The sequence below is a fragment of the Herpailurus yagouaroundi genome, unplaced genomic scaffold (genome assembly GCF_014898765.1).
Source record: "Herpailurus yagouaroundi ecotype Mexico unplaced genomic scaffold, PumYag 159, whole genome shotgun sequence".
NCBI lineage: Eukaryota > Metazoa > Chordata > Mammalia > Carnivora > Felidae > Herpailurus > Herpailurus yagouaroundi.
Window position 1 is genome coordinate 78650755 of NW_024412400.1, and position 16300 is coordinate 78667054.

Sequence of the window (16300 nt, forward strand, 5' to 3'; positions counted from 1 at the left end):
TCCTGTAGTGAGGAGAGACAGATAGTAACACAAACCAAAAGTGATGTAATTGAGAGTAGCTACCGTTTCTGTTTTCTCTTTGGTCCAACCTACCTGGCAAACTATATTAAACCTTGTTTTCCCTGGCCCCTTAGCTAAGCCAGTGGGCCCTTGGAAAGGGACTCATGACTCCAATCTCAATGGCCTAATGTGACTTTTTTTTAAAAATGTTTATTTATCTTGAGAGAGACAGAAAGAGAGTGCATGTGCTTGCATGCACAAGCTGGGGAGGGGCAGAGAGAGAGAGAGAGAGAGAGAGAGAGAGAGAGGGAGAGAGAGAATCTCAAGCAGGTTCTGTGCTGACAACAAGGAGCCCGACGTAGGGCTTGACCCCATGACTGTGAGATCATGACCTGAGTCAGAATGGAGTCAGATGCTTAACCACCCAGGTGCCTCATCATGTGACTTCTCTAGAAAATTTGCATATTAGCAGGAGGCCTTAGGTCAGACTTTTACTTCACTTTGCTGTGGACTTTTAGGCTCTGTGTGGCCAGCAGAGGTGGTGTTTGGGGACAGGCAGACACTTGCCTACCTCTGCCTGAGAACATTCTGTTTCTGAATGTCTTGTAGAAGTGGCTGCTGGGATCCCGAGTCCTAGCTGGGGTCATGATTTAATGCCTGAGAATTCATGGCTTGTAGGGGCCAGCTCTGATCCTGCATTTCAAAACAAAACATGGGTTTGCCAAGAAAGAGTCTAACGTGATGAATGTTGCCATTTCAAACCTAAGCCTTCTAGCAACACCTATGTAGGTGGCAACCTCTGGTCTTCCAGGCCAATCCCATCCCAGAGCGGGGTTCACCAATAGGTAGATTAAGCAATATGCCTAAGGCACTGGCAAAATGAGGACTCACATACCCATAAAAAGTTAGTTTTCAAAACGTTATCTGGAATTTTGGAACCAGAAAATCTTGAAAGACATTCTAATATTAGGTCTTATGTCAGTTCTCTGTTGTGTTGAATTTGAATAGGGTTGGGGGCTCCATAGTCTTTTGGAATGCAGGGTCTCTAAAGATCTTAATCTGGCCTTGCCACCCACTGCTTCAGAAACTTCCCTTTACCTCAGTTCTCAGAATGAACACACAAAGTCTTCCCCACATCTGAGGTCAAGGCCAGATAGTGGAGGATATGTTCTATGTCTTACTTTATTGCAGCATTCTCCCTTCTGAAGTGGTGTGTCTGAACCACAAAATGTCACACTTCATCATGCACAGTGAGCAGGAGTGTGGTGGTGGTAATCGGGGTCCCTGACTTATTAGGGCAAAGCTATGGGGAGAGGGAGGTCCCCTGGACCACCGGGCAATTCATTTTACAGGAGGAAGTTTCTCCCACAGATGGAGAGATAGCTTGTAGCTTGCTTTCCTTTCTCTGGTCTTGACCCTTGTCCCATCTTCTACTGCTATTGTAGGAAGCCAAAAAAAAAAAAAAAAAAAAAAAAGGAGCCAAGACCTGAGAATGTGAATGTTGTGACTGTGGCTTCCCACTTGGCTTCCCAAGCCCAAGGGGGGTTGCAGCAGGTTCCCCAGAGTGGAGACCTGAGGCAGCTGCCAGGGGCAAGGTGCCCTCCCACTGGCCTCTGGCCCTCACAGGGTTAGCCAATGGGAAGAGACAACTGTGGGGTGGGGACTGCCTGCCCCCATGAGTACCAGGCTGCCGAGGCTGGACCATCTCCTCACTTCCATCCTGACTGCAGTCTGTGGGTCTGATTCTACACCTGAGGGTAAGATCAAGTTGATCACAGTTCCAGGCCGGGGGTGGGGATGGCTGCCTTGCAATGGAGCCTCTGGCTGGGGTATGCCGAGGCTCTCTTGTACAGGCAAAACTCTGGTGAGGGCAGCACTGGCGGAGGCAGACAGACCTTGGGCTTCTTTCTTGATTCTCCCACAGCTCCAAGAGTAAAGGAGCTGTTCCTCTGGTGAAAATCTTGAATTTTGCCCAATTCACTCTGTGGCACGATGCCTACCCAGAGAAAAGGTTGGGATCCGTGAGGAAGGAGGGATGGTCCAGTGATAGAGTTCAATTAAATAAGAAGAGAAGGAAATAAGGCACTCCTCAGCTTGACCAGGTAGGCAAGGAAAGTAGGCAGCTCGGGGATAGCCTGAGCTCTGACCTCAGCTTGAGGCTGGAACCCAGCTCTGCTACTTGACTCTTCTCAGCAAATATTGATTGAGAAAGTTCTATAGGCCAGACATTGGGTAGACTTGCAAAGATGAGTGAGACATAATCATTGTCTGGATTTGAGGGAATCTGTAAATATGGGCATGTGGGGATTTCTCACAGGACGATTGAGACATTCAAATGGAGTAATGCAAGCTTGGCATATACTGAAAACGTAGGAAAATCTTGTTTTTAGAAGACATTTTCTGGCCGAAACCAACGGGTCTGCCTGGCCTTTGCCACGCCCAATCCTGCTCGCCCCAGCAAGTGCTGTGCCTGAGGCATCTGGTTGTTTTCAGTGCGGGAGGCAGACGTCAGGGCAGGAAGGATTTTAGAGATCGGGCCATCCCTCTGTGTCAGTGGATGTGGATCCCTGGTCTGGAGAGGTTCTGGTTTTCAGACCAGTCCTCACAGGGAGTGCAGCCACCTTACTCCTGGTGACTCCCTCCATTAGGGGTAAGGCCAGCTCCTCCAGACAAGGTAGTGGAGCAGGGGAGCCCTTTATGCTGGTAGAAACATGCCCAAAGGAGCATGAAGGTGTCAGCTTCGCTCTTGAAGCAGGGAAATAGAAATGGAGCCCTGCAGCTCAATTGGCAGTCCTTGTTGCCTTCCTCCCTTAACTCTTGAGGAGCTGTAGAGAGAGACACAGGACTTGCTTCTTGTCCTTTCTAAGGTGGCCGCAGGGACAGACTTTCCACCTACTCCTTGTCAAGCCAAGAGATTAGTGGCCCGACTTGGCTGAAGTCAGAAGGTAGAAGCTTTGGAGAGCAGAAATTTTCAGTCAGGATTTTTTTTTCATGTGGAGAGCGACTGATTCTAAAAATGCATTGGAGGGATGTTCGGCTTTACTAGTTCTTGAGAATATATGCGTGTGTGTGTGTGTGTGTGTGTGTGTGTGTTGGGCATAGGAATGCTGACAGCTCTCCTAGGGTTGAGTGAAAGCTTTCAGGTAAGGGATGCCTTGGTGGCTCAGTCAGCTAAGCATCTGACTTTGGCTCAGGTCATGGTCTCATCGTTTGTGAATTCAGGCTCCTCATTGAGCTGTCTCCTGTCAGCACAGAACTCGCTTCAGATTCTCTGTCCCCCTCTCTGACCCTCCCCTTCTTTCTATCTCTTAGAAATAAATAAAAAAAATTTTAAAAGGATAAGATTCTCTCTCTCTCCTTCTCATACTCTCAAATAAAAGAAAAAAAAAAAAAAAGAAAAAAGAAAGAAAGCTTTCAGGTAATCCTCCTGGGAGCTAGACCAAACTGAGTTGATTCCTGATTCTGTCATTCATCATTAGGTTGTACCATGTGAAATGGTACTCCCAATATTCTACCACTTTAACCTTTAAAAATGGCGAATGCATATAACCCACAAGAGTTGTATGATTTTTTTTCCTCCCCAGCTGCCCCGCCCTGTATACTAAGAATTGCGTGATCTTAAGCCAACATCTTGGTCTCTTCAAGTCTCAGATTCTTCTCTATAGTAGAATCAAGAGCAGGGCCGTGGGGAAGGTTACAAGAAATCAAGTTTGAAAGTGCCTTATGTAATTTCTACTCCAAAGTATCCTTGACCAATTTCAAAGTGTTCTCACGTCCCTCCTCTTACCTGATCGCGTTCAGTAGGTTCTGAAGCTGAGTCTGAGAGGCTTTTTAGAGGCAGTGTAATGTGATGGGAAGCTTACCAGTTTGGAAGTCAGAACAGGAATCTCTCAGGGGTCATGTCCTTAATGTCTCAATTTCCCCATCTCTAAAGTTGGGATTATTTTCCTTACTTCATGGAGTTCTTGTAAAAATTAAAATAAGTAATAAATAAAATAATGTGTGGAAGCTGCTAGTGTGGGAGCTGGCCTCTACGAGGATCTAATAAGTGCCTTCTCCTTAACCTCCTGTTTGTAGAAGCAGGGCAGGGGTGAGATGATTTCTGGGGTTCATTTGGCTCTCAGGGACTGAGTGATCTGTGCTTTAATGCCCTTTCCTGCTGCAAGGGTTGGCACAGATTTGCTGACCTTGCCCCCCCCGGCCCCCCCCCGCCATACTGCTGTGTTTCCTGCCAGCCCTAAAGGAGACTCTGTCCTGTATTTCGTAGGATTCTGCTGTTGTTACTGAAATTCCAGCAGGTCAAAGTGGAATTTCTTATATATTAAACAATTTTTTTAAACATGTATTCACCTTTAAGAGTGAGAGAGACAGAGTGTGAGTGGGGGAGAGGCAGAGAGAGAGAGCGAGACACAGAATCTGAAGCAGGCTCCAGACTCTGAGCTGTCAGCACAGAGCTCGATGCAAGGCTCGAACTCACAGATCGTGATATCATAACCTGAGTTGAAATCAGACGCTTAACTGACTGAGTCACCCAGGTGTCCTGGAATTTCTTATAAATTTTAGCACTGAAAATGAGAGATCATAATATGGCCCTTTAGGATCCAGAGAACATCATGGCCATCCCTCATATAATTCTTTTTTTTTAAATTTAATTTTATTATTATTATTTTTTTTGATATTAAATTTATTGTCAAATTGGTTTCCATACAACACCCAGTGCTCATCCCAACAGGTCCCCTCCTCAATGTCCATCACCCACCTTCCCCTCCCTCCCTCCCCCCATCAACCCTCAGTTTATTCTCAGTTTTTTTTTTAATTTTTTTTCAACGTTTATTTATTTTTGGAACAGAGAGAGACAGAGCATGAATGGGGGAGGGGCAGAGAGAGAGAGAGACACAGAATCAGAAACAGGCTCCAGTCTCTGAGCCATCAGCCCAGAGCCCGACGCGGGGCTCGAACTCACGGACCGTGAGATCGTGACCTGGCTGAAGTCGGACGCTTAACCGACTGCGCCACCCAGGCGCCCCTATTCTCAGTTTTTAAGAGTCTCTTATGGTTTCATACAATTCTAAGAATGAATGGATCCATGCCTATACACGGTGTACCATGAGAGCCAGTGCAGTAGAAAGAACTCGGCCTTTGGATTTTAAAGTGCACCTCCACACTCTTCCTTGTATGCATGGGCAGAAGTTATTAATCCTCTCTGGTCCTGGGATTTGTCATGTGGCAACTGAGTCCTACTTCCTGGAGTAGTAGGGCTGGAATAAGATTAAAGGGCAGGTGGATGTACAGTGGTCCAATACAGGTGGTCCATAAACATTTGTTAGTTTCCCTTCTCTTGACTTATATGTGTGGAAGTTTATAAAATGCTTCAGACTTTTAATCAACTGGTTCTCACAATAAGATTGTGAAATAGGTTGCGTAAGGATTAATATCATTAATAATCATTAATAATATCATTAATAATTTGGAGGCAAAGAACATGAGATTTGGGGGTGGGGTGGAGATAAGTAAGTCACCCAGTGAGTTAACAGTGGAGCCTAGACGAGAAGCCAGGGCACTTGCATCATAACCTGGAGGGCTTTTCATTCTATTTTTTCTTATGTCCCCCATCCCATGGAGTGGAATATGAAAAGGCAGATGTGTAATCCTGGTGCATTTTTTTTCCTCCTATGAACTATGCCTAAGACTCTATTTTTGGGCTTTGGAAGACCAGATTTTGATTTCCAGCTCCTCCTCGTTTAAGAGCTCTAGGCTCTTGGATGAGTCACTTAACTTTCCTGAATCCGCTTCCCTCATCTCTAAAATGGGTACTATTTATATTTATATATTTATAGCTATGACTATAGCTAACATTTATTAAACACTGACATGTGCCATGCCCTGTTCTAAGTACATTACATGGATTACGCCTCTTAATCCTCCAACAAATACATGACTGAAACACATTATAGGTAAGAACAAATTATTCCCACCCGAGCACCAAGATCATAGAGCATGTGATGTCCTTCTCTTTCACACCATCTCTCAAAATGGTTGTGAAGATTACATGAGACATTTTAGGCAAGAACTTTACAAATGGAGTTCTACAGAAACAGAATTATAAGTGTAGCTTGGAAGTTAGCTTCATGATCCATATAAGAGTTGTCTCTGCAGGCACCATTGAGTCTTAGATTACAGTTTCGTTTAATAGTGTTCTCCGCTGTAGAAATAGAAATCTCTCAAAATCAAAGGGTAACAATTGCCATATCTAAGCAAAAAACACAGATAATTTTGGAATACATTTTTTAAAAAGACACTTCTGCACTGGCCTTCAATTGTTATCAATTGCCGCTTTTTCCACTCAGAACTAGGTTAGAAGACAACTTTCTTCTGCAACCAGAATCTGTTCTTAGAATGAGAAAATTCCTAGAATTGTGTACCCATCTTCACCCCAACCCCCCTTTTTAAATTTTTTTTAATGTTTATTTATTATTGAGGGACAGATCATGAGCATGGGAGTGGCAGAGAGAGGAAGAGACGCAGAATCCAAAGCAGGCTCCAGGCTCTGAGCTGTCAGCACAGAGCCCGACGCGGGGCTTGAACTCACAAACCGCGAGATCATGACCTGAATTGAAGTCGGAGGCCCAACCAACTGAGCCACCCAGGTGCCCCACCCCGCCCCTTTTTTCAGTACCTCCTCCACCCCATGCCACTGTCATGGAACCCAGACTGGTTGTCCCTGTTAGTGGAAAAATCTGTCCATAATGCCAAAGTGTTGAGGGCTGAAAGAATTCTATTCTCCCTAAGGCTGGGAGAATAGAATCTTGATTTTTCAAAGAGGAGGAGGAACCAGAGAACCCAGAGACCTTCTTACATCACACTCCCCCCAACAGTTTGGAGACAGCCCCCAATCTCCTTTTATCTTTGGGTCTTTCCATAGCTGCCCCCACCAGTTCTTGCATTCTGGATTCTCTCTTCCCATCTCCCTGTGGAAAAGGACACAGCCTCATAGATTCTGCCCTCCTCATTTCTGGAGAAAGCAATCACAGAACCTCTCAGAGGTCTTCTTGGGACTTGTAATGCTAAGCCCAGAAGGAGAAAGAATGAAGGTGACAAATAGAAATTTCAAACGCATATGAAGTCTTCAAAGCCTCAGAACAAGCATTCTTCCTAAACACAAAAGGGGCTTGGCCGGCCTCTCCTCCTTGGCTTCTAATCTCACTCACCTCTTTCTTCTTATTGTGGGGCAAGCCAAGCCCATGCTGTGTCTCATTTTATTTCCAGGAGCTATGGACTACGCCCTCCTGAGCCCTTGAAATCAGTAGAGGGCGACAACGGTACATGCAGATGGAAAGAGTGAGCCCTGGCTAGAGATTCACCACCACTGCAGAGGGGACAGAGTCTATCCAGTCCTTTCTGTCTCAGCTGCCATGTTTCTTCAGTTTCTACCCCCCCTTCTATCAGTCTACCTCATTCTCAATTCTCACGTTATTTATAAGATCATATTTGTTCTTTGCTAAATGATCTATCAGCTCAGTAGAGAGGGAAAAGATGAACTGAAAGTGTCTTTAAACAGCTAGTCTTCAAATAGGGAGAAATCATTTGAGTATTTTAGATCACAGCTTACACCAAAACAAAATATCGAAGATGAATTAAAGAGTGAAATTTAAAATATATCGAACATCAGAGGATAAAAAAATAGAATATTTACCAAAACATAGAATGGCTGAGAACTGTTTAAAACTTAGAGGCAAAGAAAAATATCAGCAGAGTTGACTCTAAAAGCTAAGACTTCTGCCACTTAAAAATCAGGATAAACAGAAGAATAATCTACAGAATAATCACTTAAGAAAATAGTCATGGCATATATGATAAAGTGTTGGCGTGAAGAGCTCACACAAATTGATTCAAAAGCACATGGGGCGCCTGGGTGACTCAGTCGGTTGTGTGTCTGGCTTTGACTCAGGTCATGGTCTCGTGGTTTGTGAGTTCGAGCCCCGCGTCGGGCTCTGCGCTGACAGCTCGGAGCCTGGAGCCTGCTTCGGATTCTGTGTCTCCCTCTCTGTCTGCCCCTCTCCTGCTCACTCTCTGTCTCTCTCTGTCTCTCTCTCTCTCTCTCTCAAAAATAAATAAACATTAAAAAAAATTTTTAAAAAGCACATTGTGTCCCTAGTAAATTAAGTGACAAAAACCACTAACAGATTGTATAATGAATGAGGAAATTAAATTGGGATAGGAAATTAAGTTAGAAAACAGGACTTTGATAAAATGTACAACTCACTAATGATCAAAGTAGCCAGGTATCATTTCTTTTGTTCCCTAAACTAACAACAACAAAAATAGGTTTTTAAAAATTTTGCTGGTGAGAGTAGTTAATAGGCTCTCTTATACACACACTAACACACGACCTAGTAACAGTATAACAAACTGCAATTTGGAAATATGCATCAAGAGCCTTAAAAATGTTCATACCTTTTGGTCCGCTAATATTACTTCTGAGAATATGTCATGACAGAATATGAGATGCGGATAAGCTCCATGACCAAGGATATTAGTTAGGGATTTTAAAATAATACTTTAAAATGGAAGTAAGCTAAAAGTTGAACACAATAGAAATGGTTCCGTATAGTTGGCTATATCCACTTGAGGAAGGAGCACATACACCGTTAAAATGATGATTATGTGGGAGCGCCTGGGTGGCGCAGTCGGTTAAGCGTCCGACTTCAGCCAGGTCACGATCTCGCGGTCCGTGAGTTCAAGCCCCGCGTCAGGCTCTGGGCTGATGGCTCGGAGCCTGGAGCCTGTTTCCGATTCTGTGTCTCCCTCTCTCTCTGCCCCTCCCCCGTTCATGCTCTGTCTCTCTCTGTCCCAAAAATAAATAAAAAACGTTGAAAAAAAATTAAAAAAAAAATGATGATTATGTGAACTAGAAAATAACAAGGCAAAAATTGGGAATGAATTTCTGCGCAAAGTACCTTTTTCATTATGTTTAAAAATAAACAGAGAAAGTCTTGGGACTGGGGATTCTTTTGTTTTCTGTGGTTTCCAAGATGTTTATGTTATTAGTTTTAGTGAATACATGTGTGTGTCTATATCTACACCTACATCCATATCTCTCTCTCTCTCTATGAAAAATGAATATATATGAATGAATGATGGGTTGGTTGTATCACACTGAGAGGGCACTATAGACCCCAGGTGATGGGACATAGAAATGGGATTCTAGACGCCATGCACATCTTTGGGGGTAAAATTGCCAATCAGGGTCTTTCTTGCATCCCTCATGGAGGAACTGTTTCCTGAAACCAAACCCAATTCTGGAGACTTTGCATAACCCTTGAGAGATAAGCATATTGATGAAAAATAGTGAGTGTTCAGAGTAGAAAAATACACACAGGCTGTGTTTAACTTAGAAGCATGTTCTTGGGATTAGGCACCTTTCACACTCCACAGAGGGTTTTAGTAATGACTGTGATCCAGGGTCCTTTTTCCTTTCTGTGGTGCTTTCTCTCGACTCCTTGGTGAGAGAAGGTTGAGAAGACCAAGAAGCTGGCTATCAGAGGCAGGGGACTAAGATCACCCTGATATCAGACGCAGAAACTGGGAGGAGACGAGTATCATCTTCTAGGAGGGGGATATGAAAGAGCGGTTCTGGGAAGGTGTCCCCGGCCACCTGTACCACTTGAACTTTTTGCTAGGGCTCCCAGAAGACACATTTAAAATCCACTCCCCTCTCCATCCTTCTTTCCCTCTTCCTACCTCCTTCCCTCCTCTCTCTGGCTCTCTTGCCCTTTCTTTTCTTCCTCAGAAAGTATTTCTTTAGTCCCTACTCTGTGCTGGTAGTATGTCAGTCTTCATCCCTGGTGCCTGTGGTTTAATGGGAGAAATGAATGAGCAAATCAGCAATTACAGCGTAGTGCAGGAAATGCAATGTTAGAGGTAAGTGAGGGCACTGGGGGTGTGCAAAGGAGGAACAAACAACCCAGATTGGGGAGGGAGGATTTCCTGAAAAAGAAGACATCCCTACGGTGTCCTGAAAGCTGCATAGGGATCAGGGAGGTAAAGAAGTGCTGCTAAGTGTGACCCAGGCAGAGTCAGTGCATATCCTCATGGGACAGTGTGTCTCTGGTTGTCTGACTCAGGGAAAAGCTGTGTGTGTGTGCCTTGTGCGAGTGTGTGTATACGTGTGTGCACTCATGTGTATGTATGCGTGTGTGTGTGTGTGCAATAACCCAAATGATCTATCATGTGATCTAGGAAATGGGGAGAGGAAGAAAGAATGAAAGAGAAAGAAGGAAGAACAGACATAAAAATGAAGGAGAGGGAAGTAGAGAAGATAAAAGGAGGCAGAGAGAGAGAGAGATTGGTTAGAGTTGAAGGAGAGGATCTGAGCCATCATCCTTGGAAAACTCAAGGGATAGATTCTTGACAAATGGACTCTTGGAATTCGATCTAAGGAGGCTGGTCCTGTGCCCAGACATGAGGTAATTGGAAAAGTGTTGTCCTGCCCTCACTGAACTCACGATCTGTTGAGGAAAGGAGACCATACACAAAGAATAATGCTAAGTATTACAAATTTCAGGGCAAAAAGAGATCAAGGTGGGTGGAAATTGTTAGAACAGTCTTCCATAAGAGGTGAGTGTTCAGAGAGCAGGTCTCAGAAGTGGGTGCTGCTGAGATGGCCCTGGTCCTGCATAGGTCCTGACGGGGTGTGCTGTGTGGGGTCTGCTCACAGGGCTGACGGTGCGAATCTGGGTTCCAGGGCTCAGGATGCTGTTGCTACGAGCTGTTCTATTGCTACTGGTCCTGCCAATTCGCGGCCAGGACTCCGAGACAGAAGGGCCTGGAGTTGTGGTTCCCCTGCCAAAAGGGGCCTGCACAGGTTGGATGGCAGGCATCCCGGGGCATCCCGGCCACAATGGGATCCCAGGCCGGGATGGTAGAGATGGCACCTCGGGTGAAAAGGGTGAGAAAGGAGATCCAGGTAAGAACAAGGCTTTCGGCTTCCATTGTCATAGACTTCTGTGGGGTGGAAGAGGCATTAGCTATTGACTAAGGCCTAGACACAGGGAGGAAGTGAATTTGTTTTCTGTGACCCACAAGCAACCCAAAATGGATTTGGGTTCGCCTCTGAGAATAAGTGGTACCTGTAAAACTAGTACGCTCAACTCTGCTCTAGCCACATCACGTTCTCTGTACCTTTTCCCATCCCCACCTCATCCGTCACTATGCCCAATCTGTTCACATTCACGTTACCCTTCATTTCCGCTAACTTCCCATTCCACCCAGGGGCATTCACACATAATGCACACTCTTACAGCTCACGGTCCTGCTCCTGCGGAACTCTTGGTCTGATTAAGGACATAAGTCTAATGCACAAAGCTGTTAAGGATTACTACGAGAAAGCCTATTCCAAATATGCCAAGTTGAATGTGGACTAATGCCGGAAGTACGGAACCGAGACAAAATGCTCTCAATGCAGATCCGGATTATTAACAATGAAGGCTTTAAGAAGGAGGTGGGACTGGAGCCAGGCCTTAAAGGATGGGTAGACAGAATAGAGAGAGGGCATTCCAGACAGAGGGGATAGAAGTATGGTTGGTTGAGCCAACATGTGAAGGGCTGGCAGGGTGGAGGGTCTATGATGGAGACTTACAGGGAATGAGGTTGGAGATGAATTAACGGGAGATGTAGAAGGAGAAGGTATAACTCACCTCTTTGGGAGCCCCCATCGTTTCCCTGCTCTGCAAGTCGGGCAAGTTGTGGGTAAGGGAGATAAGGATGGTGTTTTAGGTTAGAACTAACCTAGGGAGGAGTTCTGTTTCTGTGGTCACTGAAGTCTTCTCGTTCTCTAGGTCTTGTTGGTCCTAAGGGTGACACTGGTGAAACTGGAGTAACTGGGGTTGAAGGTCCCCGAGGTTTTCCAGGAATCCCAGGCAGGAAAGGAGAACCTGGAGAAAGTGCCTACGTATACCGCTCAGCGTTCAGTGTGGGATTGGAGAGTCGGGTCACAGTCCCCAATGTTCCCATTCGCTTTACCAAAATCTTCTACAATCAGCAAAACCACTATGATGTTACCACTGGAAAATTCCACTGCAACATTCCCGGGCTATACTACTTCTCCTACCACATCACAGTCTACTTGAAGGACGTCAAGGTCAGTCTCTACAAGAGAGACAAGGCGATGCTCTTCACCTACGACCAGTACCAGGAGAAGAATGTGGACCAGGCCTCTGGCTCTGTGCTCCTCCATCTGGAGATGGGCGATGAAGTCTGGCTCCAGGTGTATGGGGATGGGGACTCTAATGGGCTCTATGCAGATAACGTCAATGACTCCACCTTTACAGGCTTCCTTCTCTACTATGACACCGTTTGATCACAACTAACTTAGAACCTCCACTGGGCCAGACAACCAAAAGTGAAAGAACAGTCTACAGGTTCTCAGTGTAGTTAGGAGATTAATTTTACTACCTGGTTGGAGGGCTCTGAACATTATTCATTCATTTACTCATTCATTCATCAAGTCCTTTAAAAAAATTATATACTATGTTCCTGAAGAAGACATGGTCCCTGGCCTCAAGGATCTGCTATGTAGTAGCAATGAAAGGTTAATAACATTTCCTGGGGTGCTTTGCACACATGGCAAGATACCTGACTACCATAAAGTATTTCATAGTGTTATTCTGTGTCTATTGTTTTTCCTCATATTCATGCCAATCCTGCGAGGTACACAGGAAACGTATTATTCTCCTCTTTTTGCACTTGGGTTCTGAGCCTGAGAGTGACTGCCTAAGGTGACACAGGTATTAAGTGGCAGAGTTAGAAATCAAACCCAGGTCTAGAGACCTTCTCCTCTAGACCCTGCCCTTGTTTAGGAGTACACGGCCTCTTGGGAGTGTTGGTAGGGAGTCAATCACCCAGCTCATCTGAGGGCCTCCGAGTTGGCCTTCATGGTGAGTTACGCCTTTCCCCGGTAGAGCTGCGTCAGAGAAGGTGATTCTATGGCTATGTCCCATCCCAACTGGACTATTAATGGCCCCTGAATGACTGTACTTTGGCTTCTCTGTCTCTTTCCTCATGCTCTTCTCTCTAGCTCAGAAAGCGACTTCGATCTCCACAGGCTGAAATCCTCCCTGTTCCTCAGAGACACCTAGTCAGGAAACTTCTCTGATGGGCTCGCTCTTTCCTGCAAACCTTCCGCACACATTGTGCCCCTATGCCCCGCTATATGTTATGCTAGATGAGAGTCCTGAATGTGAAAGACATCCTTCCTCCAGGCCAGGGACTACTGATGGGAAAGAACTGAGCTTCCCTCACCACCGAGTCCCTTTGCAGGTCCTTGATAAATGCCTCATGAAGACCAACCTTTGGAATCTCATCCCTATGCAGAATTATCTCCAGTTCAGTCTCTCCATATAACTAAACCTGATCTATGAAACATTTTCATTTTAGGAACTCCCTGAATTTAAGCACCTAATCCTTGTTCCACTGGAGAGTTTGACTCTTTTCTACTGAGGTTTGGGATGACTGTGCTTTCCAGAATACTTAAAGAATTTTCCCTCAAGGAAGTAGCTTCCGTCCACAATGCAAAACACACAAAGGAATTTGGAAACCATTCTTTCCTTCAGCACTAACAGGGTCTGGCAAGGCCTGGACCTTCTGAATCTATTCTTGTTCTTTAAGTGTTAAAGAAGAAAAGAAGGAAAAAAAAAGAACAAAAAAGAACTATCTGAGGTGATGGGCATGGTAATTAACTTGATTGTGGTGATCATTTCACAATTTTTATCTATAACAAATCATCACATTATACATCTAAATATACACAAGTTTAATTGTCAAAAATATTCCAAAAAAAGAAAGCAGGTGATTGATAGTGGTAAATATCTTCCCAGGAGACAATAGTTTGAATAAAGCTTTTCAGCGTTTTTAGCAAAAGTAGAGTCAATAGCAGCATTCTTTATAAACAGAAAGGGGAAAGGGTTTGTGTTGCTTACAGTTTTAAATTCTGAATGATTCCCTTTTGCATGTGTATTGCTAATCATTAAGCCACTATTATTTCTACATACAAAGCCCTGTCTTTTAAAATGTTTGCATACCATCATTTTCTACAAGTAAAGGTACTCTTCAGCATTAAAAGTAGAAGCACTTTAGTCCCACGAAAGACATGGGGTTTAGAGAGGAAGGAGTAAACTGTGTGTGAGGACGCCATGTTATGAATGACAGAAAACCCAACTGTAACTTGAGAGGAAAACAAAAAAAAAGATTCCCTTGCACGATGGAAAATACCAGAGCAGCTGCTCTGTCATGAGGCAAGGCTTAAACCAGAGGCTCAAGTGAAATCAAAGACCTTTTTCTATCTGTTCTTCTACTCTGCCTTCAGCAGTGTAGGCTTAACACCCAGGCTCTACACAGTATACTGCTAGACTTTTCCTCAGGATATCAAAAGACTGACTGGTAGGGTTGCCTGGGTGGCTCAGTAGGATGAGCGTCTGACTCTTGATTTTGGCTCAGGTCATGATCCCAGGGTCATGGGGTTGAGCCCCGCTTTGGTCTCTGTGCTGAGTGTAGAGCCTGCTTGGGATTCTCTCTCTCCCTCTCCCTCTGCCCTTCCCCTGCTTGCACATGCTCTGTCTCTCACTCTCAAAAGAGAGAGAGAGAGAGAGAGAGAGAGAGAGACTTAAAAAAAACCCAAAAGACTGACTGGTAGCGTGCCAGCTCTGGCACCCTCCCATCCCACCATCTGGCTAAAGGGATATCCTCTTTTCTGGTGGTTCCCAAGGAGGAGAGTGGAAGTTCTCTTTTCCATAAGCCCCAGCAACTATGTCTTTGCACGCCATTGGCTCTGGCTACATTGTATGCCCATCTCTGACCAATTATTTCGCTCAGGACGATGGACTATATTTATTGACGTAAGTTGATTATGGCTCAAGCTGAAGAAAGGGTATTTTCTCTAAAGCAAAACAGGAGACGGTTACCAGAAGTGGGAGAGTGGATGATGAATTGCAAAAACACCTGCCCACAATATACTCTCAGTGGCATGTTTGAATTTTCTTAGGTTTCTCAGGGAGATATTGCTGGAAAATTACTATCGGTTTTCCCTAAAATTTCAACAAGTAGCTAATGTCTGGCCATGCTCACAGTCCCACATCTGGGTAAGGTGGCTTCTTCACAGCACTGGACATAGTGCCACACTCACCGTAAGCTCCCTGGAGCAGGGTTAGTTCTTTGTGGAAACAGAGAGAGCCAATCTGCCCAATACCTCCTGAGAGAAGTTGTGGCCAATATTTTAGGATTAGTGGTCCTGTGTTATCTTCATGGCCCCATCATATCTTCAAATAATACTTATGGGTTTGTTTATTTCTCTTCAGTTCTGCCAGCTTTTGCTTTATGTATTTTGGAGTTCTCCTATTAAGTACATACTCTTTTAATATTATGTCTTCTCGGTGAGTTTACTTTTTATCATTATATAATGCCTTTATTTATCTCCGGTGATTTTCCCTATTCTGAGGTCTATTTTGTCTGGAATTTATATAGGCACTCTAGCTTTCTTTTGATTGTTGTTTGCATGGTATATCTTCTTCCATCATGTTGCTTTAAATCTATGCGGTTGACTCTTGAACAGTGTGGGGTTTAAGGGTACCAACCCTCCACACAGTAAAAAAATCTGTGTGTAAACTTGACCCTCCAAAAACTTGTCTACTATTGACCAGAAGCCTTAATGACAACGTAAATAGTCGACTAACATGTGTTCTGTATATTATAGGTATGATATGCTGTATTCTTACAATAAAGTGAGCTAGAAAAAAGAACATGTTATTAAGAAAATTATAAGGAAGAGAAAATACATTTATATTATTGTATGTGTATTTATTGAAAAGGAATCTGTGTGTTAGTGGACCCATGCAACTAAAACCCATGTTGTTCTGGGGTGCCTGGGTGGCTCAGTCGGTTAAGCGTCCAACTTTTGTTTTTGGCTCACGTCATGATCTCAAGGTTCACAGGTTCAAGTCCTGCGTTGGGCTCTGCCCTGGCAGTGCAGAGCCTGCTTGGGATTCTCTCTCTCTCCTTCTCTCTCTGACCTTCCCTCCCCCACACCCCCTGACACACACTCTCTCAAAATAAATAAATAAACTTTAAAATAGTAAAAATAAAACCCATGTTGTTCAAGGGTCAATTGTATTAGTGTACTTAAGATGTATTTTCTTAGAGACTGCTTGTGACTGGGTCTTGTTTTTTTATCCCATCTGAAAACCTTCTCTTTTAATTGGTGTTTTAGACAATTCATATTGAATACAAGAGTTGTTATGGTTGGATTTAA

The 16300-nt window shown here is 44.3% G+C and overlaps 1 protein-coding gene across 2 annotated transcripts; it reads left to right on the plus strand.

The window, feature by feature from the left end:
• Positions 1-1642: 1642 nt before the first annotated feature.
• ADIPOQ (adiponectin, C1Q and collagen domain containing) lies at positions 1643-13684 on the plus strand. Of its 2 annotated transcripts, none has more exons than XM_040481051.1 (3): positions 1643-1757; positions 10745-10966; positions 11838-13684. In XM_040481051.1, the coding sequence occupies exons 1-3, from the start codon at positions 1676-1678 to the stop codon at positions 12356-12358; spliced, it is 825 nt and encodes a 274-aa protein (XP_040336985.1). In that variant the 5' UTR covers positions 1643-1675; the 3' UTR covers positions 12359-13684. The 2 variants fall into 2 exon arrangements, with proteins under 2 accessions (XP_040336985.1, XP_040336984.1); XM_040481050.1 differs by having other exon boundaries at positions 1645-1757; positions 10718-10966.
• The last annotated feature ends 2616 nt before the right edge of the window (positions 13685-16300 follow it).

Bases quoted from the DNA above. Each gene is read 5' to 3' on its own strand.
- ADIPOQ (XM_040481050.1), top strand. From the start codon at position 1,676: ATGAGTACCAGGCTGCCGAGGCTGGACCATCTCCTCACTTCCATCCTG. The intron at 1,758-10,717 runs GTAAGATCAAGT...GTCTGCTCACAG, and splicing joins GTCTGATTCTACACCTGAGG to GGCTGACGGTGCGAATCTGG. The intron at 10,967-11,837 runs GTAAGAACAAGG...CTCGTTCTCTAG, and splicing joins GGGTGAGAAAGGAGATCCAG to GTCTTGTTGGTCCTAAGGGT.